This window comes from Rattus norvegicus, chromosome 3, assembly GCF_036323735.1.
Source record: "Rattus norvegicus strain BN/NHsdMcwi chromosome 3, GRCr8, whole genome shotgun sequence".
Lineage (NCBI taxonomy): Eukaryota > Metazoa > Chordata > Mammalia > Rodentia > Muridae > Rattus > Rattus norvegicus.
Window position 1 is genome coordinate 118,249,466 of NC_086021.1, and position 27,497 is coordinate 118,276,962.

The 27,497-nt window shown below is 35.4% G+C and overlaps 1 protein-coding gene across 1 annotated transcript in view; it reads right to left on the reverse strand.

Moving 5' to 3' along the window:
- Window positions 1–27,497, reverse strand: part of Potefam1 (POTE ankyrin domain family member 1) — a 185,699-nt gene that overhangs the window by 153,662 nt on the left and 4,540 nt on the right. The window contains 12 exon segments of the mRNA XM_039106462.2: window positions 964–1,036; window positions 1,126–1,154; window positions 4,957–4,995; window positions 6,549–6,618; window positions 7,943–8,013; window positions 9,136–9,208; window positions 9,293–9,321; window positions 17,678–17,774; window positions 20,518–20,590; window positions 21,485–21,518; window positions 24,229–24,293; window positions 26,299–26,436. Coding sequence (XP_038962390.1) covers window positions 964–1,036; window positions 1,126–1,154; window positions 4,957–4,995; window positions 6,549–6,618; window positions 7,943–8,013; window positions 9,136–9,208; window positions 9,293–9,321; window positions 17,678–17,774; window positions 20,518–20,590; window positions 21,485–21,518; window positions 24,229–24,293; window positions 26,299–26,436 — 791 coding nt within the window.

Consider the following 27,497-nt stretch of genomic DNA (forward strand, 5'->3'; position numbering starts at 1 on the left):
CCCCCACGTTCTTCACTCCATCCCCCCTTTGCTTATCCTGTAGAAACTTTGTTATCTTTTTATAAGTATTTTTTCTTGATTTTACTCAAGCCAAAATGTTTTGACCTTGGATGATACAATGTAAATGAAACATTAGGGGTGGCTTATAATAGTCAATGTCTTATTTGGCAATAAGTGAGAAGCTTAGGCAGACAAAGGAATGGTATGATGAGAATAGGAAATATCAGAAGTGGGAAAGGCAGACAATAATACTTAAATGGCAGTGTGGTTTACCTGGAACTGTTATGAGGATGGTACGTCAGGTATAATACAGCAATAGGGAGAAGGATGAGAAGAACATTAGCCTAGAATCAGACTATAAAGCCTCATATGGAGCCTTGGGTCACTTTCACCTAGGTGTTAGCAACCATCATTAAGATTCATGTTTGCAATGGAAACAGATCACTCATAAAGTGATCTCACCTGGAAATGAGGCTCCTTGGATAGATGCATGTGTAGTAGAAGGAAAAATATATTTAAGGCCTACATTGCAGAATTACAACTCATAATAGCTAAATTCTTGATTTTCATTAGTTCTTATCTGTGACATCATTGAGGGGGAGTTCTCTTGGTCCTGTGTAGGCTTGATACCCCTGAGAAGGGGGATATTAGAGTGGTGAGGCAGGATTGGATGAGTGGGTAGAGGACCATCCTCATAGAGAACAGGGGAGAGGGAAATGGAAAGGCATGGGGCATTATGGAGGAGTAACAAAGAAGAAGGATGTGATTTGAAATGCAAACTAATAAAATGATAAATAAATAAACAAAAGTAAAGAATGGAAAAAGTTTATTATATGGAAAGTTCCCTAAACATTGTACCTCAAATGTATGTCATGTAATATATACCTTTAAGTTAACGTATATGTGAGCATTTCAAACATTTTAATTGACTTTATTCAAAATTATTTGTATTATATTACTTACCTATTATGAAGTGATGTGATTCTGTCATAGTCCTGACTTCATTTAGAATGGACACTTTCCCTTTAGTGGAAGACTGGATTGATTTAAACACAGAGTATTTAAATTTTGTATGCCTCAGATCATTCATAACTAATAATTACAGGAGTATACGGGAGTAATTACCTTCAAGGCAGGATTTTTCAAAACTTGAACTTAAAAGCAAAAGGGAATATAATCAATCTGTTATAAACACATCAATCATAAATTTGTATTTAGTTTAGATAAAAATAAACTCTCTTTTGTAACTTTCAGTTGGAATATTCAGAAATAATTTCCCTGTTTTAGAGAACCATAAGACAGAAATATAGTAATGGAAATATATACATAAATCAAAATATTTTCTTAAAATATTAATTTATGCATGAAATAAATTATGTCTTTAGTGAGATGGATTTGCTATATCATATTACTTTAAATAATTTTACAGGTTTAGAGAGATGCTCAGGTGTTAGGAGCACTAACTTTTCTTCCAGAGGACTGCGACTCAATCCCCACACCTACATTGCAACTCACAACTGTCTATAACTCCAAGAGATCTGACACCTTCATATAGACATACATGCAGGCAAAACACCAATATTATGTATATAAAAATAAATTAATAATAAAAAGAATTTCATAATAGGAAAAGCAAGTTCTAAATGTTAAGAAAAATAAGACCAATTCACAGCAATAACTGTCATATATATCCTTTTGTATGCTTACCTTGTAACTATCAATTATTTTATAGATGATGTAAAAACAGAGAAAACATTTTGGTAATGTGATCGATAGCAAACAAGTAGGATAAAAAAAGGCAGAAAAGAGAGTTTAATAGGAGTAAATATGTACTGAGTACAGTATTTATGCATGAAAATATCTAAAAACCCATTATTTCATTACCAAATGCATACAACTTTACATCCTGGTTAGTGGGTTATTTCCATTCTGAATTACATGTTATTCATAAAACTTATAATAGAATAATTGCATCTTTAGCCTCTCTGTGTTTCCTTCATTGTGCTGTAAGAATGCCCAAAAAATAAATACCTAAACTCAGTATTCCTCTTTGCTGTATTTTGCCATATAATGACTGACAACCCAAAATATTCTTCTCTGCCTTTCAAGGTTCTGATCCTGGAATTCAAGTGTTAATAATTGTTTTAGGGATGGCCTTCCAGAAGGTTAATATGTCTCCTTGAAAGTTAACTTAGGGAGACATACTGGAGCAAAGTTTACAGTAATTAAAAGGTTGTAGCAAGAAAGGCCCAAAGTACATAGTACATTGTAGTATATAGTATGTCATATACAGTATATAGTATATAACTATAGTAGGTGTATTTGAAAATGTAGAAATATTTGAAGAGAACATTTGCTGGTAGGACCCAAAGAAAATTGCAGAGAAAGAGAATAGAGAGCCTATATAAGGAAAATTGCACATATAAATTTATCTCCAGAATCAATGTGAAGCCTAGTTTGACAGTGTGTATCTGTAATAATGGGACATCTAATGTGAAATGGAGATTAAAAGCAGGAGTCTCCCTGGAGGTTCATGGGCATATGTAGCAGTGAATAAGAGAACTGCTAGAAGCTAGAAGGCAAAGAACTAAAACTGAGGTTATCTTGTGACCTACATATGGGTACCAAAGCACTACTATAGCCATATTCACATATAGTAAACATTAAACACACACAAACACATATGTATATATGTATATATGTATACATATGTGGGTGTGTGTATGTGTGTGTGTGTATGCTGAACATATATTTATGTTTTATGCACACAAAAATTGAAGCTTTTGGACACTGGTGTTGTACATGACCTGCCCATTTGAGATTGAGATTAAGCAGCTTGACAATAGGCATGCTATGAGTGTGAATACAATAGGTACATATGGTGAGAGATTATTCCAACAACAAAAATAGAAAATATATGGCATGGATTAGAAGTCAGTGAATGTTATTATAAATACAGCATGTAAACATGAAATATGAAAAAATGTAAAACACTTGTAATTAAGTACTAAAGCACTTCATTTTTATTAGAACTGGGCTCTGCCATTCTGATGTTAACTGTTATTTAAAATGAATTTAATTAAATCATTTCTCTCTGTGTCTCTGCTTCTCTCTATGTGTCTCTGTTTCTCTCTTTGTGTCTCTATCTGCCTGTGTGTGACCTGTGACCTTGTGTGGGGTGATGCATGTTTGCCAGGTGTCTTCAGGAATTCTATTTACACTCACCCATGACACTCAGGTTTTTACATAGGATCTGTGTTTAATCTCATATCTCATATCCCTGTGTTTCCATAACAACCACTTCACTGATTGAGCTCTGAACTCAGCACTGCTACTTTTCTTACTCTGAAGCTTTCTTTCCAATAGTGTGCTATGTTGAGGTAACTCATTTTGAATGTTCAGGGTAATCTGCTTCTAGTACACACCAGGCCCATCAGTTGTTAATTCTCTCATAGGACATATAAAGACATATTTGAGGACTTGAATTCAAACACAAAGCAAATTTATGTGTGTCAATGAATAACTAGATATAAAAGTCATAATTATGAAGAAAGCAATAAAAATGAAAAATAAGGTAGTAAAACAGCTGAACATTTGAATTTATATTTATCACCTTGAATATTTAGTCTCAAAGATAATATGCTTTATAGGAATTCAAATTTGACAGATTAAGAAAATAGTGGAAACATAGTTTTTAATTCTGCATTTTATGATTTTCTGCTACAGAACCTATATGTGACAGACCCAGAGCTGTAACTAAGTTAGAATATAAAGTAGAGTGCAAATAAACTGCAGATAATCACGAGTGTAGTCCAACTTGATCTTGTGGGTACATTCTATCTTCTCTGCACAAGAAGCTACTCTATAAATGGAATCAAAGTAAAACCCTGCTCTCTCAGAAATGCTTACCTCATAAAGGTAAGGGCATGGGCAGGTAGCTCTGCCACTGTCTTTCCAAGTCAAGTCTAGAAATTCTAACAAATATGGTGATTCACAACAAGGCATTTTAGGGTGCAGATATTAAAGAAACTATGGCTGAGCTAAAATTTAGAATTTTAGACACCTACTTATTTCCTTCACTTTCTTTCTGTTCTCCATGTAGCTTTTCACATTTCTCCTTCTCTTGTCACTTTCCTAACATTCCTTAACTGTGAAAATATTCACATGCCACACATACATCTACCATTAACCACCATTGTAAAGGTTTTCTTCAAACTTCCTATGCCAAGAAAAGAAAATCCTACAGCCATTTAATATATTGTGTGCTTTAATAAATATTATATGGGCAATTTTAGAGGCAGGGTAATAATTTCTCTCCCCCTTGTTACATTGTATTTCAGTCTTTGTTAGATGTATTAGAATTGCACTGTCTATGTAGGGTATCTGCATATGTATCAATACAGTTGCATAAAATGTGCATGCACAAAGAGACCAAAAGAGGACAACATGACATCTTGACTGTCCGTATCTATGTTATTTCCAGAACATAAGACCTTCCACTGAGTTTTGGAGCAAGATAAGTACTCAGAATGTCTCAGTGATCCGCTGAAACTTTCCCCAAAGTGCTTGGTTATAGAAGCACGCAAGGAATGCCCAACTTTTTATGTGACTCTAGTTATTTGAGCATAAGTCCTCATGCTTTCACAGCAAACCCTTTTTCCTTCCCAAAGAATCAACTCCCCAGCCTTCTGTCCCATTTTTGGTATTTTTAGGTTTAATTTTTAATTAAAATATTACTACATTTTCCTCCCCTTCCATTTTTTTCCCACAAGCTTCTCCTTTGTACTATAACTTTGCTCTTTCAACATAACACTACCTCTTTAATTGTTACACACACTTATGTGTGCATACATATTGCTAAATATATAAATAAAACCTGCTCAGTCTGTTTAGTGTTACTCTGTCCTATTTTGATATACATTTCACTAAATGGCTTTATATAATTAGATCTCTCACCTTTTTCTTGACTGAATCCTGTATTGTAGCTTCCTTTGTCTGTAACCGTGGATAAATGAATAGTCAGAATATGTCCTTAAAGCTTCATAAATCAGTGAACTTTTGCATATACAAAGCATTATCATGGCTATGTTCTTCAGTTTAGACATCTTACATTATCTTGATCCACTAGTGTGAATCTATGCAACACACATAAACTAAAGTGAGATCATCTTTCAGTGGTGAAATGCAACTATTACTGAAAGACTATACATGAACTGACCCAGGACTCCAACTGCATTTGTTGCATAGAATAGCCTTGTTGGGGCACCAGTGGAAGGAGAAGCCTTTGGTCCTGCCAAGACTAGACCCCCAGTGCAGGGGAATGTCATGGGGGGTAAGGGGTGGATGGGGGGAACATCTGTATTGGGGAGGGGGTGGGGATGGGGGTTTATGGACAGCAAACCATGAAAGGGAATACCATTTGAAATGTAAGTAAAGAAATATATCTAAAAACAAACAAACCAACCAACAAACAAACAAAACCCATAAACTGATTATTCACTTTAATACATCATGAACTTGGAAAGTATGAAATCCATGCTATATTTATTATAATTCACATTTAGTTTTTCAAAGAATGAGCTCAAATGTGTTTTATTTCTGATAGCATATTGTTTTGGTTCATTATATTCTTTTTCAAAGCACATTCACTAAACAACCACATTGTTCAGTATCTACTCACTCAAGACACTATAACTGAGGCTATGGAGTGCTCACAAAAAGGGGCCTAACTGCTTTCTGAAAGACCCAACAAACAGCTGAAAGAGTTAGAAGTGGATATTTACATCCAACCAATGGACAGAAACTGTTGACCCCTGAAGTCCCCAACATGTATACAGCAGAGTATTGCCGGGTCTGGAGTAAGTCACAGAAGATGCACCTAACCCTCCAACAGACTGGAAGACCCAGGAAGTGGGGAGGTCTGGTGGCGTTGGGGTGGGAACATCTTCTTAGAGACAGGGATGGGGGTGGGGGGAGGAGGTATGGGATGTGGAATAGTCAGAGTGTGGACCTGGAAGGAGATAAAGTCTAGATTGTATTAAAAAATTAATTAATAAAACTAATAAAAACTGTTATTTTCCTTAATTGCTTTCACCATCTGCTTACAAGCAATGTTGCATATTTCTATTTCCTTGAAGCTTGAAATTATTAAGAGCACTGACAGGCTATACTTTACCTAATTATATTAACATTTCATGGGTCCAACAACCCATGTAGAAGCTGTGATCTAGTCTTTTTTCTCAGTGAAGATGTATAAATCCACACAAAGTCTTCTGATCGTGTTTGACAAGATTTTATAATAAACTTTACTTTTATTTCTTGTTAAGCTTCTACTATTCAAAGTATTATTTCAATATGTAAGCTTCTCTTTCCACTTTTATTATTTTACAGAATTTTATGACCACTCCCCTCATTTCAATTCAGCTGTATTATGTAAACATCTAAGTGTTTAAATCTTCAACCCAAAGACATGTTGAAGATTTCACCCTTGTTTTAAATATCTATCCCTTCACAGGAGTGATTTTTTTATAATAGTTCTTTATTCCTACCTTGAATTTTTCTTGCTGCATTATTTTTTCTTCTTTCATGAAATTTCCTAGATAAAATACCCTCACCTCTCTGTGGAAGAAGATCAAAGGCACTTGCATCAATATGAGTTTCCTGCTCATCAGCTCTTCCAGAAGGAGATAGCTTATTTTTCTTATTTTAAAAGCAATTAAACTGGAATTTTATGGAAATTTCATGTTCAAGGGGGAAAACACGTGAATCTACACATTACTACTACAATGGCGCTGACTACATAACTTGGTCCTTTAGGCCAAAGGAAATGTGTATATACATGAACATAGCTGTTCTAAATAAGATATCCCAGAAGGAATTTTATACTTCGTGTTTGGCAACATTTAATTTTACTTATACAATACAGCATTTACCATCTTTATGACATTCAGTGGCAGAAATAATGCATGTGCTTCTCTTGGGGATGCATGTTTTTAATCGTAGCACTCAGGATGAAGAGGTAGGTGGATCTTTAAGTTTGACAACAGCCTGGTATACAGAAGGAGTTCCAAGATACCCAGCGACACAGAGAGAAAACCTTTCTCAAAACAAACAGAAAAGAGGAGGAGGAGGAGGAGGAGGAGGAGGAGGAGGAGGAGGGGGAGGAGGAGGAGGAGGAGGAGGAGGAGGAGGAGGAGAGGGAGGAGGAGGAATGCTGCTCAGCTTGTTTGCTTCCTTTCCTTTCCTCAGTTGTTTCTGGTGACAATCTCTAGGCTGAAACTTGTGACCTTCTTTCTAGTTCTACATTGCACAGTCAATCTTCTCAAAGAAACCTCATTCAGAGAAGTCAAACATTCATCTCAAAAGGAGATTACAAATATAGTTATAATGATCGTAAAGATAATTAATCACAGCTGTTGGGAGGCACTCAAACACCAAAGGGCCTCTAAAGGAAGAAAGAACTTTGCTAAAAACGCACTAGGATTAATTATGTAACCCTATTCCTTCCATAAACAGAGTCTGAAGACACTATAGATTAAAAAAATAAAAATTAGCATTAATGTTGATAATAATTAACTATATACTTGAATGTGAAACATTGTCCTTTATCATGTATCAAATACAGTAGCCTTGCTCATACCTGCAGATGTTTAGACCATAAGCTAAAATTTGGTCTTACATATTCATTGTACTGGAAGGATACACTGAAAATAGCAGAGACAATATTTGGAACGAATTTTGTCACAGTCTAAAAATGGAATTTTACCTTTAAACTGGCATAAATTTTAATAACATGCTAAGTTTTGTAATTGGTTAAATTGTTTCAAGTACTGACAACTAAGTTTAGAAAAGGGAAACAAATACGCAAGTCTTTATTGCCCAAGGCCATGCAATTAAACAAAATCAAACAGCATTGAATAAAATAATAAAACTATCTTCATACCAATGGCTGAATATTTTCACTGTCATCGGAGACATTCTCTTCCAGTGATTCAGTGGTAAATAAGTCTGATTCTGTGGGCAAATAGTTATTATTTAGTTAAGCCATGAAAGATTCTATTTTTATGTATGTATATAAATTTTCTTTTTAACCACTTATATTTTATAAAACCATCAAAAATAGTTCATTTCTCAAACAATTGTTTGAATTAAGTGTAATATTGAGTTAGATATTTGTATTCCCTGAGCTACTTCTAGTGGGCTAATTATTGAGTACTTGACTTACAGAGGCAGTAAGATGGCACCATGTTAAATACATCCACACATCTCATTTAAATTTAGCCATATTTAAGAATAAACCCTTAGAAAAATTTTCAAACATGACACTAAGGAACAGTTTCACATTGCATACTAATATCATTAGGTATAATGGATAAAATTAAACTAACCTAACTGCTGATATTCCCTTTACAAAAAGAGCTAGTAATTGAATTATTTATTGGCTACTGTTTATCATGTGTAAAGCTTGCATCCACTATCAGGAGTGTAATCATTCAAGGCTGACTGTAACATGTGAAGTCTTTCTAGATTAATCTTTTTTAATTTTTTTATTTTTTAGGTTAATCTTTGTCTTACATAAATAAAAGAGCTTTTTTTGTTTAACCCAATTGCTTTTTTAGTCATAATTCTTTTTAGAAATATATATCTACTCAATGTCTTTCCTTCTCATTCCCACACTAGCTGTACTATTTCCCATCACACGTGTAGACTGACCATTCTCTTGATTTCATACCTAAATCATTAGTACTTAGTCAAATGTATTGCTCTAAGACTAGCATAGTGTAAATATTTATGGTTGTTTTTACTGAACACCTATCAGACTTGAGAATTATTGATACATTTAGGCAGGTGTAGGTCAAAAATTATGAGTATGACATTGTCATCATTGAAAGTATAAAAGGACTTTAATGATATTAGAATTTGTCTAGAAATATGTTAATTTATCAGAAGAATTGATATTAGTTTAGTATTACCAGAGGGCAGGTTACACACAAGAAGTACACATCAAACTAGCCAAAATCCTTACATTGATAGAAAAGTAATCAATTGAGAATTGGGGGAGGAGCAAAAGAAAAGAAAATAGTGTGAATATTTCAAATTATGTTGAACCATTGACACCAACATTGTATGATTCACCTGTCAGAGTTGATTCCTCCTGATTTGATTCTGATTCATCATATGCGGTAGAATCTGCCTTTTCAGTGCCATGCTGTATAGCATTAGAAAGGATAATTAATAACTTCTGTATTTCATGAAGTGTGAAATTATATGATATAAATGTGTATACTATTACCTTTGATGTGTGATGTTTTATAGATGAGTCTAAAATATCAAAAAGGTAAATTATCAATCATATTTCATGACAACATTGACCATAAAATCAAGCAGAATCTGTGTGGGACAAAATTCTTATGAGTAACTTTGGGAATGGTAATTTAAAATTTGAGGTTGCTAGATTTTTTTATTGATTGTTCTATTTTGGTTCAGTTAGGAAGTAAAGCTGGCATCGATAGAAAATCATAAGATAATTGTAAGGTTCAAAAGTAAGACCCCAAGATAATATATCAATTATTAAATCCAATAGTAATATATATTATATAATATATTACATGATATGTAATGTATAATAGTTAATATGTAATATACTATATATGAGATATAAAATATAGAGTATATACAACATATAATACACAATTTAAAATAAAATGAATAATACATAAACATAGGTATATTATAACTGTTAATATGGATTATAAAAATCAGCATTTAACTTTAACAAAACAATTTGTCATAATTGAAGTGAGAATACTACAAGAATTGAGCATCACTTTTTATATAATTCAGGTGACTCAGATCTAGAAGAACTTTTCAGACAAACATAAATCACTATCCAAAAAACTGCTGTGGACTTTTCAACTTATATAGTCATGTGTAGGATAACTGTTCATAGAAATAGTCTATGAACAGTATGAACACAGATGCAGATTATTATTATTATGACTTTATTTTGACTTATATTACTTAAAATTTTAGTGGACAGTTTTAGGAGGTATACGAACCTAAATTGCAATTTAATGCAATTTTAACTTTTGAGCATGACTGCCAAAGTGTTTAAATGACTTTTCATTGAAGAATTAAGAAGCCCTTACCAGCTACATATAAAACAAATACTACAAAATATTTACTCTATGGCACAATTTTGCTACAAAGTAAATGAGTTGAACATATATTTAATTCCTAAAGCTGTATGATTATATCATGTGAGTTATAAAGCAGTTTCACACAGGCAATAGTCCCATTGGGAAATTAACTTTCATTGCAGACAGTGGATACCAGTCTGAATTCAAATTTCCAGTATTGCATATTCTATTTATTTGTTTATTCCTACCATGAATTACTACTAATGTCCTATATTTCTATTTCTGTTTCTTCCTCTCTTTCCTCCTTCCATGATTGCTATTTTATGCTCAAAAGTAAAGGCAAATACATTCTTTCTCTTGATACTCTTCCATCATCACTATAACATAAAAGTCCCCCTTCTATGTTTACTTAAAATTAGTTAAAAAAATAGTATAATGTGGATACTCAGAACATAGCTGATTGCCATTGCCTAGAAAAATACGCAAATGCAGAGGTTTTTTTTGGCAAACTGAACAATATAATCTGTTTTTTTATTATTCTTTTTTTTCCGGATATAATCTGTTTTTAACATTGACTACAAATTCCTAAATTTTAATAAATACTGGTTTCTATGATGTCTTCTTCAACATCTCCCTGCTTCAGCTTATGTTTGGATTGTGCCCTGTAGTTCTCCCTATCATGTCTGGCTATGACTTCCTAAACTTTCTACACCTAATACTATTATTTGCTCTTGACCAAACCTTGTGTTTTATTCTATATCTTCCTGTAACGGCAGCTTCCCTGACACTGACCACGACAATGTATAATTGAGGACATATAATTGAGGTGCTTATATTTACAGTAGTAGAGTGGACATGTCTCTGCAACATGGAGTTTGTCAGCCAGTAATGGATTGTTTTCTTGGCAACAAGGAGACTGTAAGGAAGATTCGAGGTTTTTTTTTTTTCCTACCTCTCATTTGAGGCATGAAGCCAATGTTCTATCTTTTTTATATTCTTGTCCACTTGCATCATTACTTTCTACTCTGTACAATAAAATCTTTATCCATTTTTCTTTATTTGCCTTGCATAATTTATTTATTTTACTTATTATTTATTATTCCCTTCTTTTTTCTTTCAATTTTATTAAATTAGGTATTTCTTATTTACATTTCAAATGTTATTCCCTTTCTCGGTTTCCTGTCCATCAATCTCCTAACCCATCCCCCTCGCTCTCTTTATGGGTGTTACCCTCCCCACCCACCCCAATTACCACCCTCCCCAAATAATGCCCTACACTTGGAGTCCAACCTTGGCAGGAACAAAGGATTCCCCTTCCACTGGTGCCCTAATAAGGTTATTCATTCCTACTAATGCTGTTGGAGCCCAGGGTCAGTCCATGTATAGACTTTGGGAAGTGATTTAGCCCCTGGAAGCTCTGGTTGGTTGGCATCGTTGTTCTTATGGGGCTGCAAGGCCCTTCAGCTGTTTGAATCCTTTCTCTAACTCCTCCAACTGGAGTCCTGTTCTCACTTCAGTGGTTTGCTGCTGGCATTGGCCTCTGTATTTCACATGTTCTGGCTGTGTCTCTCAGGAGAGATCTATATCTGGTTCCTGTCAGCATGTACTTCTTAGCTTCATCCATCTTATCTAGTTTTGGTGGTTGTATGTGTGTGTGTGTATATATATATATATATATATATATATATATATATATCGCCACATGTGGGGCAAGCTCTGAATGGCCATTCCTTCAGTCTCTTCTCTCAACTTTGGTTCCCTATTCCCTCCTATGGATATTTTTGTTCCAATTTTAAAGAAGGAGTGAAGCATCCACATTTGGGTCATCCTTTTTGAGTTTCATGTGGTCTGTGCATTGCATCTTGGGTAATTTGATCTTTAGGGATAATATCCACTAATCAGTGAATGCATACCATGTGTGTTTTTCTGTGATTGGGTTTCCTCACTCAGGATGATATTTTTCTAGTTCCATCCATTTGCCTATGAATTTCATGAAGTCATTGCTTTTGGTCTAAGTAATACTCCATTGTGTAGATGTATCATATTTTCTGTATTCATTCTTCTGTTGAAGGACATCTGGGTTCTTTCCAGCTTCTGCCTACTATGAATAAGCCTTCTATGAACATAGTGGAGCATGTGTCTTAGTTGCATGTTGGAGTACCTTTTGGGTATATACCCATGAGAGGTATAGTTGTGTCCTCAGGTAGTGCAATGTGCAACTTTCTGAGGAACCTCCAGACTGATTTCCAGAGAAGTTGTACCAGCAACAATGGAGGAGTGTTCCTCTTTCTCCCTATCCTCATCAGCATCTGCTGTCCCCTGAGTTTTGATCTTAGCCATTCTGACTGTTGTGAGGTGGAATCTCAGGGATGTTTTGATTTGCATTTCCCTGTTGATGAAGGATATTGAACAGTATATTAGGTGCTTCTCAGACATTCGATATTCCTCAGCTGTGAATTCTTTGTTTAGCTCTGTACCCCATTTATCTTTATGAGATCACATTTGTTGATTATTCATCTTAGAGAATAAACCACTGGTGTTCTGTTCAGGAAATTTTCTCCAGTGCCAATGTGTGAGACTCTTCCCCACTTTTTCTTCTATTAGTTGGGGTGTATCTGGTTTTTATGGAGATCCTTCATCCACTTAGACTTTAGATTTGTACAGGGCAATAAGAATGGATCGATTTGCATTCCTCTACATCCAGTTGAACTAGCACCATTTGTTGAAAATGCTGTCTTTTTTCCATTGGATGATTTTGCCTCCTTTGTCAAAAATCAAGTGACCATAGGTGTGTGAGTTCATTTCTGGGTCTTCAATTCTATTCCACTGGTCAATTTGCTTGTCTCTGTACCAATATCATACAGTTATCTTTTTTTAATCACTATGCTCTGTAGTACTGCTTGAGGTCAGGGATGGTGATTCCCCCAGAAGTCCTTTTATTGTTGAGGATAGTTTTAGCTCTCCTGGTTTTTTTGTTATTCCAGATGAACTTGAAAATTGTTCTGACTAACTGTCTGAAGAGCTGAATTGGAATTTTGATAGGGATTGCATTGAATCTGTAGATTGCTTTTGGTAAAATGACCATTTTTACTATATTAATCCTGCCAATCCATGAGCATGGAAGGTCTTTCCATCTTTTGAGATCTTCTTCAATTTCTTTCTTCAGAGATTTGAAGTTCTTATCATACAGATCTTTCACTTGGTTGGTTAAAGTCACACCGAAGTTTTTTTTATATTACTTGGGACTATTATGAAGGGTGTTGTTTTCCTAATTTCTTTCTCAGCCCATTTATCTTTTGTATAGAGGAAGGCTACTGATTTTTTGTGTGTGTGTGTTAATTTTATACCCAGCCACTTTGCTGAAGTTGTTTATCAGGCTTAGTAGTTCTCTGGTGGAACTTTTGGGGTCACTTAAGTATATTATCATATCATGTGAAAATAGTGGTATTTCGACTTCTACCTTTCCAATTTGCATCCCTTTGACCTCTTTTTGTTTTCTGATTGCTCTGGCTAGGATTTCAAGAACTATATTGAATAAATAGGCAGAGAGTGGGCAGCCTTGTCTAGTCCCTGATTTTAGTGGAATTGCTTCAAGTTTCTCTCTATTTAGTTTAATGTTAGCTACTGGTTTGCTGTATATTGCTTTTACTATGTTTAGGTATGGGACTCGAATTCCTGTTCTTTCCAGAATGTTTATCATGAAGTGGTGTTGAATTTCGTCAAAATCTTTTTCAGAATCTAATGAAATGATCATGTGTTTTTTATCTTTGAATTTGTTTATATAGTGAATTATGTTGATGGTTTTCCATATATTGAACCATACCTGCATATCTGTGATGAAGTCTACTTGATCATGATGGATGAACGTTTTGATGTGTTCTTGGATTTGGGTTGCAAGACTTTTATTGAGTATTTTTGTGTTGATATTCATAAGGGAATTTGTGGCTTCATAGAAGGAATTTGGTAGTGCACTGACTGCTTCAGTTTTGTGGAATATTTTGGACAATATTGGTATGAGGTCTTCTATGAACGTCTGATAGAATTCTGCACTAAACCTACCTGGTCCTGGGCTCTTTTTGGTTGGGAGACTTTTAATGACTGCTTCTATTTCTTTAAGAGTTATGGGGTTGTTTACATGGTTTATGTGTTCCTGATTTAACTTTGGTACCTGGTATTTGTCTAGAAAACTGTCCATTTCCTCCATATTTTCATGTTTTTTTCAATATATGCTTTTGTTTAGAATCTGATAATTTTTTGAATTTCCTCTGATTCTGTTGTTGCGTCTCACTTTTCATTTCCGATTTTGTTAAAATGGACACACTCCCTATATGCCCTTTGGTCAGTCTGGGTAAGGGTTTATCTATCTTGTTGATTTTCTCAAAGAACCAGCTCTTGGTTCTGCTGATTCTTTGTGTAATCCTTTTATTTCTATTTGATTTCAGCTCTGAGTTTGATTAGTTCCTGACTTCTACTCCTCCTGGGTGTATTTGCTTCTTTTTGTTCTAGAGCTTTTAGGTGTGCTGTCAAGCTGCTGATGCATGCTTTCTCCTGTTTCTTTCTGCAGGCACTCAGAGCTGAGTTTTCTTCTTAGCATAATTTTGTGTCCCATAAGTGCACCTCCATTTTCATTAAATTCTATGAAGTCTTGAATTTCTTTATTTCTTCCTTGATCAAGCTATCATTTAGTAGAGCATTGCTCAAATTCCATGTATACATGGACATTCTTTCCTGATTGTCGTTATTGAAGACCAGCCTTAGTATGTGTTGGTCTGATAGGATGCATGGTATTATTTCTAACTCTGTATCTGTTGATGCCTGTTTTGTGAATGATTATATGGTCAATTTTGGAGAAGGTACCATGAGGTAGTGAGAAAAAGGTATATCCTTTTGTTTTAGGATGGAATGTTCTCTAAATACCTGTTAAGCCCATTTGCTTCATGACTTCTCTTAGTCTGTCTATGTCTCTGTTTAATTTCTGTTTCCATGTTCAGTCTGTTGATAAGAGTGGGTTGTTGAAATCTCCTACTATTTTTGTATGAGGTGTAATGTGTGCTTTGAGCTTTAGTAAGGTTCCTTTCATGTATGTAGGTGCCCTTGTATTTGGAGCATGGATATTTATGATTGAGAGTTCATCTTGGTGGATTTTTCCTTTGATGAATATGAAGTATCCTTCCTTAGTTTTTTTGATGACTTTTGTTGAAAGTCGATTTTACTCGATATTAGAATGGCTACTCTACCTTGGTTCTTCAGACCATTTGATTGAAAATGGTTTTCCAGCCTTTTACTCTGAGGTAGTGTCTGTCCTGGTCTCAGAGGTGTTTTTCCTGTAGGCAGCAAAATACTGGGTCCTCTTTATGTATCCAGTCCGTTAATCTGTGTCTTTTTATTGGGGAATTCAGTTCATTGATATTGAGAGATATTAATAGTGATTGTTTCTTCCTGTTATTTTCATTTTTAGAGGTGGGATTATGTTTGTGTGCTTCTCTTCTTTTGGTTTTGTTGCAAGGGGATTGCTTTCTTGCTTTTTCTAGGGTGTAGTTTCCCTCCTTGTGTTGTGCATTGCCATTTATTATCCTTTGTAGGGCTGAATTTGTAGAAAGATATCATGTAAATTTGTTTTTTTCATGGAATATCTAGATTTCTCCCTCAATTTTAATTAATAGTTTTGCTGGATATAGTAACCTGTGCTGGTATTTGTGTTCTCTTAAGGTCTGTATGACATCTGTCCAGGATCTTCTGACTTTCATAGTCTCTGGAGAGAAGTCTGGTATAATTCTGATAGGTCTGCCTTTATATGTTACTTGACTTTTTTCCCTTACTGCTTTTAATATTCTTTCTTTTTGTGCATTTGGTGTTTTGACTATTATGTGATGGGAGGAATTTCTTTTCTGGTCCAATCTATTTGGATTCCTGTAGGCTTCTTATATGTTTATGGGCATCTCTTTCTTTAGGTTAGGAAAGTTTTCTTCTATGATTTTGTTGAAGATATTTACTGGTCCTTCAAGTTGGGAGTCTTCATTCTCTTCTATACTTACTATCCTTAGGTTTGATCTCCTCATTGTGTCCTGGATTTCCTGTATGTTTCAAACTAGGAGCTTTTTCCATTTTACATTATCTTTGACAGTTGTGTCGATGCTTTCTATGTTATCTTCTGCTCGTGAGATTCTCTCCTCTATCTCTTGTATTCTGTTAGTGATGCTTGTATCTATGGCTCCTTGTCTCTTCCTTTGGTTTTCTATATCCAGGGTTGTCCCCCTTTGTGCTTTCTTTATTGTTTCTATTTCTCTTTTTATCTCCTGGATGGTTTTGTTCATTTCCTTCTCCTCTTTGTTGTTTTTTCCAGTAGTTCTTTAAGGGATTTTTGTGTTTCCTCTTTAAGGGCTTCTAGTTGTTTACTTGTGTTGTCCCGTATTTCCTTAAGGGAGTTATTTGTGTCCTTCTCAAAGTCCTCCATCATCATGATAAAATGTGGTTTTAAATCTAGGTCTTGCTTTTCCAGTGTGTTTCGATATCTAGTGTTTGCTTTGGTGGGAGAACTGGCCTCTGATGATACCAAGTAGTCTTGGTTTCTGTTGCTTGGGTTCCTGTGCTTGCTTCTCCACATCAGGTTGTCTCTGGTGTTAGCTTGTCTTGCTGTTCCTGATGGTGGTTTTACCTTCCTGTGGGCCTGTGTGTCAGCACTCCTGTAGACCTATAATCCTGTTTTCTTTCAGCCAGTTATGGGAACAGAGTGTTCTGCTCTCAGGCATCTAGTTGCTCCTGGTAGCTGGCTTTCAGCTCTCCATGTGGGCAACAACTGGAAGGGTCCTGCCTCTACTGCTTCTAGGTCCTTGTGCACAGGGGGCAAATATGGCACTAGGCATTTTCCTGTTGATTTGGGAATGTGGGCACAGAGTAGTTTCCTCTGGCTTCATAGGAGTGTCCACTTCTGAGGATCTAGCTCTCACCCCCATGGTACTTTGGTGCAGGGAGCTGTTTGACCCGTTCAGTTCAGTTCTAGGGGCAGATCTGGACTGCAGGGCTCCTGCAGATTGATTGTTCCTATATTCCTGGGTCCAGATGTATTATGCAGTTTCCTCTTGGGCTAGGGATGTGGGCAAAGGTGGTTAGAAGTGGCAGTCTGTCCTGCCCTGCAGTCTCAGGATTTTCTGCACTTCTGGGTGTTCAGCTTTTTCTCCCAAAGGTTTGGGGGCAGGGAGCTCTGAGGCCCCTTCTTTATTATTATATTCTCCTTCTTTATTCACCTGTTCTCTTTGCCTTTACATTACTTATTTCTTATATTCATTTTTTCTTATTTCCCCAGAGTCCTTACATATTAAAATGTTATGTACTGGCATCATAATTTAACTCCTTTGGTGACTTTTCTGTTTTACCTATTTTTAAAGATCGATTGATGAGAGGTACGATTGGAGGCATTTCACTTCCACTTTTCATTGTTATTCATTAAAAGAAAAATTTTTGGCCATTATATTTTGTCAGTGCTCATGGTATAAGTAAACATCCTGTCTCATAACATTTTAATAGAATATAGTTCTTACCATCTACTGTTGCTTTTGCTTCACTTTTGTCTTCTTGATCTCCAGCCCCACATATGTTACTAGGACATGTAGTGAGAGCACACTTAGAAATATCCAGCTAAAATCAATACCAAAAATAAAATAATTAATGTTTTCTTGTTAATTTTAATGTTTTCTTGTTCATTTTAAGATATGTGAACTTTCCATTTTAATGAAACTATACATAAAACAAGAATGTCCCTGAAAGTACAATTATTTCAGTAGCAAAGCTTATACATGCTGCCTAGATGCAGTCTATTTTCCACCACCATGTAAAACAAACATGGATGTTTACAAGAGACGTGTACATAGACAAATATGCTTACTTTTACATATTTTGTAAAAGAAGTTAACCTTAGATTACCATACTCTTACATTCAATTTTGAGAATGAGCATTCCATTTTTTAAAAATAATTTATCTTTAAGCACCACCAATGAAATATAAACAACAAAATAAAGCTAAAATTTTCCCTGTCCACAGTTTTCCAATCCAAACATAAAACTGATTTCACAAACAATGTTTTTCCTCTATCTGAAATATTTCCCGAACTTACATTTTTGAATAAACAAGGAAGGTCACTTCAATTTCAAAACTGTAATTCTAGATGTTACAAATAGATGGCTTCTAACAATAGAAACCACAGAAGATAGGAGAGCAGAGACAGACCACATGGAGGTACTTTAGAGAATGGGATCATAGGATGCATGTGGCTAGAAAGGGAAAAGTGGGGCATGGGATTTTTAGCTACAGGAGGAGAGCAATAATATAGAGAGAGGAAAGAGAGGCCAGTACTAATTAGAATATTTGAAAACCCTCATCCAACATGCTGTTTTAGGTATATTTAGCTATGTTGGTGAGAAATGTCACCAAATGAGTTTTGGAAATTATAGACATATAAAATTTAAATCAAGATAATCTGTTTTGTGAGATGCTACTTCTCCAAGAGCCAAAGACTCTCTATCAAAATATTCAGTGCCATGCATTTGAAAACTCCCATTGAGTTATTGATCAGTGAGTAATAGAATCCCCCCAAAATAAATTGACGTTGTCCTTGGTTTCTTCCAAGAACTAAATTGAAGACAAGGCTGTATTGCTAAAGATAAGGCTCAACTGGGAGAAGTTGACCATGAAGTTGTGTAGAATATTTTTCTTGAAGAATGACTTTCACAAAATCTATGCAAGCTGCCAGGATAGAAAAGTCAATAGTTTTGCCTAGCTGCAGAGCCTACAAACCACAACAATGACTAGCCCAGAAAAGTATCTTTAATGATTCAATAGTAGTACTTGATTCTTAATGGTAACCAATACCTGTCAAGCTTAATTCTGAGTCTTATTCAGGAAAAGGCAACTCACACCTGGTACTGCAAATCTAGCCAAACAATCATTGATTAGAGGTCATACAATCTAGAAAACCTACTACTTCCATTTCTCCCAACCATTATAATTTCTGTTTCTAATACCCACCAATGAGTATAGCTATCACCCCTCTCAAGAAAAGTTTCCTTTGTAGCATATGGAGACTATTGGAAAGCCACAACTGTTAAAATAAAAATAAGTGGTCACTGTTGGGTGCTGGATCCTACCTTACATATTAAAGCTTCATCCCCTAGTCCCGAGATTCAGAGAACATCACAGAATAGGAGACAAAAAATGAAAGAGCCCGAGGACCTGGACACCTACTGCAGATTACTGTCTCCTAGACATGACAGAACAGCTGTACCCATGCATTTTTAAACATGTCTAAAAATATTTGCATGTTAGATAAAGAGGATCACTTCCCTCCTGGAACTGAAGGATGATTTTGGCAATGTAAAAAGTTTGCATCCTCAAATAAAAGAGTTTAAAATTCTAGAAGAGAAACTTTATGTGATTATATATTAGCTTTTTATAACTACTATTTTATGTAAGAAAGAAATTTAAGATCTCATTTAAAAGTTTATCCAGCATTTCTATCAACCTATCAACAGCAAAATAATTCATTTTCTAATTATGCCTTATAAAACGGTTTTTCATGATTGAAGAAAATAATCTATTATGAAAATATCAAGCTATTACTACCCTTCCAGATGGTTTTTGAAGAAATCCTTTCTAAATGTAGCTGAAATAAATTAAAATCTGTATCTGGTATTCACATTAGGAAAGAGAAATATGGCAATAATCTTGGTCAGCTTTTTCTACAAATTCCAAAAAGCAAACATGATGGGGAGTTGATGTGTAGTAGAATATAACTCTGAATGTTGGAGATGGTCCTGCAGCTCTAGCAGTAGGACAAAGGATTTGAGGTCTACCTTTAAAAGGAGACATCAAACAACAAAAATGATGCCTTCAGCTACTGCACAAGAACATGAATGCTAAAGTGGATAGCCTGACAAATGGCATGAGATATCCACCTTGCTGGAGATAGTTTTACAAGCAGATATCCATATTCCATAAATAATTTTGCATGCTCTGGTGGGAATATTTTCTTCATTATGATTCTGTGATAATATCACATGAGCAAGTGTTATAAGTCATGGTGAGTAGCATTTATTCAAATACATTGATTATATTTTAAAACTCCTTTTTATGGAAATTACGCTTTCTAATACAATTATCTCAAACAATATATTTCACTCAAAAGAGTTACTTGAACTTTGTTGTTTATTAAATTAAAAAATGTTCAATTGTTTCTAGTCACAGTCTTGGGAAAATGTCTTTATCCAGTAGCTATCTTTATTATCAATAAAATTAGAAAAAGTAGACACTACAGAATTCCAAACATAAACACCAGAGAAATACATTTCTGTACAAACAAATCAAGTTTAAGATGCAATATTTTACCTCATAATCAAAATCACATGCATTCTCACTTGATTTAGGCAAGTTGGATCCAGAAGTAGGATCATTGGGGTGCCTACAGAGCAAATCCACAATCAATATGGGGGAGTGAACCTCTTAAAAACATACAAAAGTGTGCATACTGAATTACATTTCATAATCACAATTGATATCAATAGAGATTGACTTTTTATTTACAACAAAAAGTCTAAATTTCAGTTTCCTCTTTGCCTCTGCCTCTTCTAATCTGCAAAAGGCTAAATGTCTGTTCCATACCAATAGTGACAAAGTAAATGTTGGCAGGGCCTTAAGTGAACTTGACTTCACAAACTGCCTAAAGTGAATGCAGCTTTCAAAACCTATTCAGTGGTTTACAACACTTGTGCTATTTTAACCCAATGAAAGCATGCTTCAAATGTTGATGCCATGTTTTTCTGCAATGAAAGCAACTATAGACAAGAAATTATTAATTCTCCTTCACCTTAAAACAGTAAAAGGGGTTACTTGAAATATCATAAATCTTTTAAAGTTAATTGAAATAAATAAATAAATAAATAAATAAATAAATAAATAAATATCCAAATGTCTATGTGATCATTGGAAATGGTTTTCCCAATGAAAACAAAATAGAAACCTTGTAATACATTTTCATTCAACATTGAAATTTGGTGCTTTGTATCTAGGTTTTAAAGCTTCTGTGGACTCCTGTCAATCTGGAAATGAGTAAGGAAGTACATGAGGAACCAAAGCAGGCTGATAGTCATTCATGGAAGCACTACTCTGAGTGACAATCATACAATTCGAAAGTAAGTTGTAATAGAAAAAACTAACCGTTTATTATGGTGGTTATAAGAAATAACTGTCAAATACAAATATTGGGGGAACTACAGAGTAAAATACCGCACAAATACTTTTTCATTTATAGACCCTTGGTTAGAAAACATGACTTTTATAATTATATGATTCTTACTTGTCTAACGAGTTGTCTTCAAATTTCTTGTATTCTATGTAAAACAGAAATGCATTCAAATAGATCAATTAAAATCTAAAATGTTAAAAATATATTACTCTGACAATAGGCAAATGGATGGAACTAGAAAATATCATCCCAAGTGAACCCAAACCCAGATACACATAGATGCTATGTAGTCACTTGTAAGTGGACATTAGCCATAAAGCACAGGATGACCACACTACAATTCACAGACACCTAAAAACTAAATAATAGAGAGGACTGAAGTCAAGGTGTATGAATTTCACTCAGAAGAGTAAACAAATTAGAGATAGCTGGAGGAAGGGAACTGGGAGGAAGAGGGGTGAGGTGAGGAGCAGGGAAGGAGTACCTGGTGTGGAGAGAGCAGCTGTGGGAGAGGGTTGTGAGTGAGAATAGTAATTAATTCATCTCTTGGAGTAGCCTTGGGACAGGGGAGCTTCCATTCTAGCTGATACTCCTTTAAGCGGGGTATATGGAGATTTAAATCGCTTCACCTGTAACCAAGTAGGACTCCAGTGCAGGGAGAGCGACATTAACCCACTTACAACATATCAATGCAGGGATAAAGAGGGAGTAAAGATTGAAGGAAAGTTCAATAAAGGACTGCCCAACTCAAAACCCATCCCATGTAAGAGAACCAATCTCTGAAACTATTAATTATATGCTTGTAGACAGGACCGTAGCATAAGTCTTTCACTAGAAGCTTCACCTAGCTGCTGATGGAAGCAGATGCAGAGATACACAGCCAAGCATTAAGTGCTTGGAGCATCTTATTTCAGAGTTCAGGGTAACATTGAATGAGCTGTAGGGGTCAGGGACACAGGAAGACCTACTAACCTGGGATTACAGGGGCTTACAGAGACTGAATCACCAACCAAAGAACATGCAGGGGCTGGACCTAGCCCCCCTCCACATTTGTACAGACTCACAGCTTAGTCTTCATGTGGGTCCCATAACAATTGGAGTGGAGATTGTCCCTGACTCAGTTGTCTGCTATTGGATCCCCTTACCATAACTAGACTACCTGGTTGTGCCTATGTGGGAAAGGATGTGTTTAGGCCTACTGAGGCTGGATGTCCCAGGGTGGGGTGGTAACCAAGGAGGACTTTTCCTTCCCTGAGGATAAGGGATGGGAAATAAAGGGAGGGATTGGTAAGGACATGTCTGGAAAGAAAGGAGGTGTGGAGGACTATGATCAAGATAAAAAGGGAATAAATAAGTAATATTTAAAATGCATATGAAAGAATTACCAGTTAACAAAAGACATGAGGTTCTGGATTCAATCCCTAGTTTGACAAAAAGTTACTGATTTTAATAAAGAAAGCTGCTGAGTATGTGCTACATGTGTCTAACCTCAACTACTAAGAAATCAGAAGAGCTTAGATCAGGAGTTCAAAACCAATTTCAGATATACAATAAGGTGGGAGACAGTCCGGGATAACTGAACCCTGTTTGGACATAGATAAAAATGCATTCATTCAGTAAGGTCACTATGTTGCTTATTATAACAAGAGACAACTTTGGTGAATGGTAACAAAATCATGACAACAGAATGTTAGTGCTATTGCCTAAATTACAATATTTAAAATATGTGAGACAGTTTCAATTACACAAGCTTAGAACACAAGTAATAAAAGTGTGGTTTGCACGTGCTCCACTATGTTCATCGCAGCCTTATTTATAATAGCCAGAAGCTGGAAAGAACCCAGATGCCCTTCAACAGAGGAATGGATACAGAAAATGTGGTACATCTACACAATGGAATATTACTCAGCTATCAAAAACAACGAGTTTATGAAATTCGTAGGCAAATGGTTGGAACTGGAAAATATCATCCTGAGTGAGCTAACCCAATCACAGAAAGACATACATGGTATGCACTCATTGATAAGTGGCTATTAGCCCAAATGCTTGAATTACCCTAGATCCCTAGAACAAACGAAACTCAAGATGGATGATCAAAATGTGAATGCTTCACTCCTTCTTTAAATGAGGAAAAAGAATACCCTTGGCAGGGAAGGGAGAGGCAAAGATTAAAACAGAGACTGAAGGAACACCCATTCAGAGCCTGCCCCACATGTGACCCATACATATACAGCCACCCAATTAGACAAGATGGATGAAGCAAAGAAGTGCAGACCGACAGGAGCCGGATGTAGATCGCTCCTGAGAGACACAGCCAGAATACAGCAAATACAGAGGCGAATGCCAGCAGCAAACCACTGAACTGAGAATAGGTCCCCTATTGAAGGAATCAGAGAAAGAACTGGAAGAGCTTGAAGGGGCTCGAGACCCCAAAAGTACAACAATGCCAAGCAACCAGAGCTTCCAGGGACTAAGCCACTACCTAAAGACTATACATGGACTGACCCTGGACTCTGACCCCATAGGTAGCAATGAATATCCTAGTAAGAGCACCAGTGGAAGGGGAAGCCCTGGGTCCTGCTAAGACTGAACCCACAGTGAACTAGTCTATGGGGGGAGGGCGGCAATGGGGGGAGGGTTGGGAGGGGAACACCCATAAGGAAGGGGAGGGGGGAGGGGGATGTTTGCCCGGAAACCGGGAAAGGGAATAACACTCGAAATGTATATAAGAAATACTCAAGTTAATAAAAAAAAAAATAAAATGTGTAACATCAAAAAAAAAAAAAAGTGTGGTTTGCACTGGATGTGTGCTGACCATGAGTTTAATATTCACTTATCTTTCATATAAGCCTTACCTGGAATGCCATTTTTATTTTTTCTACGTAACTTTTCATCATAGTTCATGAGAATCTCTCGACTACTGACATGTGGGAAAAAACATAAAATTACTATTTTAAAATTGATATGAAATAAAACATTTTATACCATGTTAATTTTTCCAGAATCTTAAAAGGCATTATCATAATAATCAAATAAAACCCAATGTGTTATTTCCTTCCATGGTCTTATAATCACATTTATAGCTGTCCAGAAATCATGAAATCCTTTCGTTGTTATGTTGCTGTGATAAGATAGCCTGACATAAGAAAGTTAGTGTTTATTTTCACACACAATGGTACATCATTATTGCGGGAAGTTTGAGGCAGTAGTTGCAGCACATCCACCAGCAGAAGCAGAAAGAAATGAATTCAAATTCATGCTTCTCATTAACTCTGTTCTTACACAATTCAGGACACCTGCCTAGGGAATGGAGCTGCTCAAAGCAGGCTGGGAATTCCCACATCAAGACAATTCGCCACTGACCATCCTATAGGTCAATCTAATCTACGGGATCACTCAATGATATTTCCTTTCCAAGTGACTCTAACCTGTGTCACTTGATAATTAAGGTTAAGTACCACAATCGCTAATTTTCACTATTAAATATTTTTCATATAATTTTATGACTTACGATTTAGAAATGGGAGCTATTTAACAGCTTGAAAATTGAAGTTTCTGATCATGTGATTTCTTTCCATTAGATGAGTTGATTGTGCTCTGCGCTGTTACTGAAATGTAAATCACTAAAGGCTGAAAACTAAAACTTTCTAAAACCACATCTTGGTTACCCCCAGCCCTCCTCTACCTAATCAAACTCCAGACGTGTAGATCCTTGTTGGAATGATTGATTGTCCTGTTTATCTCCAAATGCTTTGAAAAATAAAATCATATTTGATACATGGGTTCCAATAGCTTGTAATATGAACCAGTTCTCTTAAATAGAGTCTGAAGCTGGCAACTACCCAGGGAAAGATGACATTGGGTCTTCTAGCCCCTAGGAAATGATGCACAAAATGCAATGGGATCTGCAATTGGAGTTCGAGCAGACTCCTGGTGTTTCCTACAACATGATTTGAACATTTTTAACAACTTAGAATTATTCCAAGTCATAATTTCTACCAGAAGAGATGGACAAATTCTTCAAAGTTAATAAAACTTGAAGGTCTGGGTTAAAGTAGCATGTGGACTCCACATCAGGTTCTAAATTAATAAGAAGGATTACTAGCAATGAGCATGGCACAAACTAAAAAGCCCAGCGGTCAAAGGAAAGCACTAACACCATGGGACTAATAACTCACTTAAAATACTCTAAGTGTTCAATGTAAGTGTGAATTACCATAAAGCATTAAGAATCTGATTCAACAAAGGAAACCTGGTTATCAAGGTCAACCACTATTGTTCTCCAGGAGCAGAGCTAATATTGACACTGCAGCAACAGAACCTGTAGAAGAAAAAGAGGGACGAGAATGCCTTCTTCTCCATCTGTGGTTCAAAGGAGAGCTCTCTCCCTGGGAGTTAAGAAACCAGAAACCATTATTTCCAAGAATTAAATAATTATAAATAAAAATTGATCAGAAACACAACATTCTGCATAACCACGTCTGAAGAATGAAACAGCTAATTAGAATATCAAACATCGGAATATATATATATATATATATATATATATATATATATATATATATATGTGTGTGTGTGTGTGTGTGTGTGTGTGTGTGTGTGCACTTTATGAAGATTATACTTGGATAAAAGGAAAAATATTAGATTCAATAATACTGAAGATCTGGAAAACCCCACATGGAGATGTAGGTCAGTGCCAGGATTGACCGTAGCAGATGAGGTGCTTGGTTCAATCTTCAGCATTTTCAAACCAAGTCAAGAGATAAAAAAAAATCAACCCCTGTTTCTACTTCTAATAGTATATCTTTTTCATGTTGGATGGTCACTGCTATTCCAAAGGAACATAGAGTCAACAATGAAATATTGTGTGAGAGAAGATGAAGACTTTGTGGTTAATTTACTAGCATTCTAATGTGAACACTTACCCTTTACTTGTGCCTTCAATAGCATACCGTAATGCAGTCCACCCAAATACATCTTTAAAGAAAAAGTCAATGCCTTCATCCAAAAGTAGATTGACCATATCTTTTGAGTCCCATCTTATGGCATATAAAAGTGTGTTTCTGAATTAACACAGAAATAGCTTCATTATTAAGTATTTTAGTTAAAACTATTAATACTTGGGTATGTTACAAATTTACCATCTTGCTTATCTTTATGGAGTTGCCTTTTTAAATCATATATAAATACTGTTGGAAACAAGTGTATATATTTATATATTGTGTCCGAAGACAAAAGGAAGAGTGGATAGGAAGCCTTCCATATTGCACATACTGCACACATTGTATATACCTTATGTGTTGTGTGCTGTGTATACTATATATGATATATATATACTGTATATAGTGGGTGTGCTGTAATGCTGTATATTCTGTGTATGCTTTGCATGCTGTATAAACTGTATATACTGTATTTTAATGAGATTCATTCTTAATTAAAACTTAAATGGAGATGTCTCCATTTTCCTTAGTTTCATGTAATCACAACCCTAGCAACTAACTATCCAACATTATAACCAATTTATGTGTGAATCTGCATTTGCTCATTAAACTTCATCCTAGTGAGGCTAATTTGCTTTCTTTCCCCACTAATAAGTAAATATAAAAACATCAATGCCAATTGGACATAAAGAGTGGTGGGCTTGAGCAACATCCTATAATAACAATTTTTAGCCACCAAAAGGGAATTGAATGCTTGCGTCAACTTATCTTTAGACTGATCGTCAACTCTTTTGTGAATAATATAGGATTTTATTAGACAAATGTATAAGGAAAAGCAGAAATACTATGGAATGACTGAGTCTTTTTGTGAACAAAAGGTTCAAACTTTAAAAATTAGTAAAACCAAATTAAAACCCATTGATCTGTTCCAAAATTTGTTGACCAATCATACAAAATATCAAATAAGGAGCATCAATAAATATAAGGGGGTATGAAGCTTATTATAAATGATTTGTGTTGCTCATGTACACATTGCTTTTCTTACCTAACTGATAAGACTGATGATTAATTGATATGTGATCATGGAATACCTAGTTAGTCTTCTTCCTATCAATTGTCTATTTCCTGGCTGTATGATTATTGTGATTTCAGTATGATGCTCATTTTTTAAAATCCAAATGATA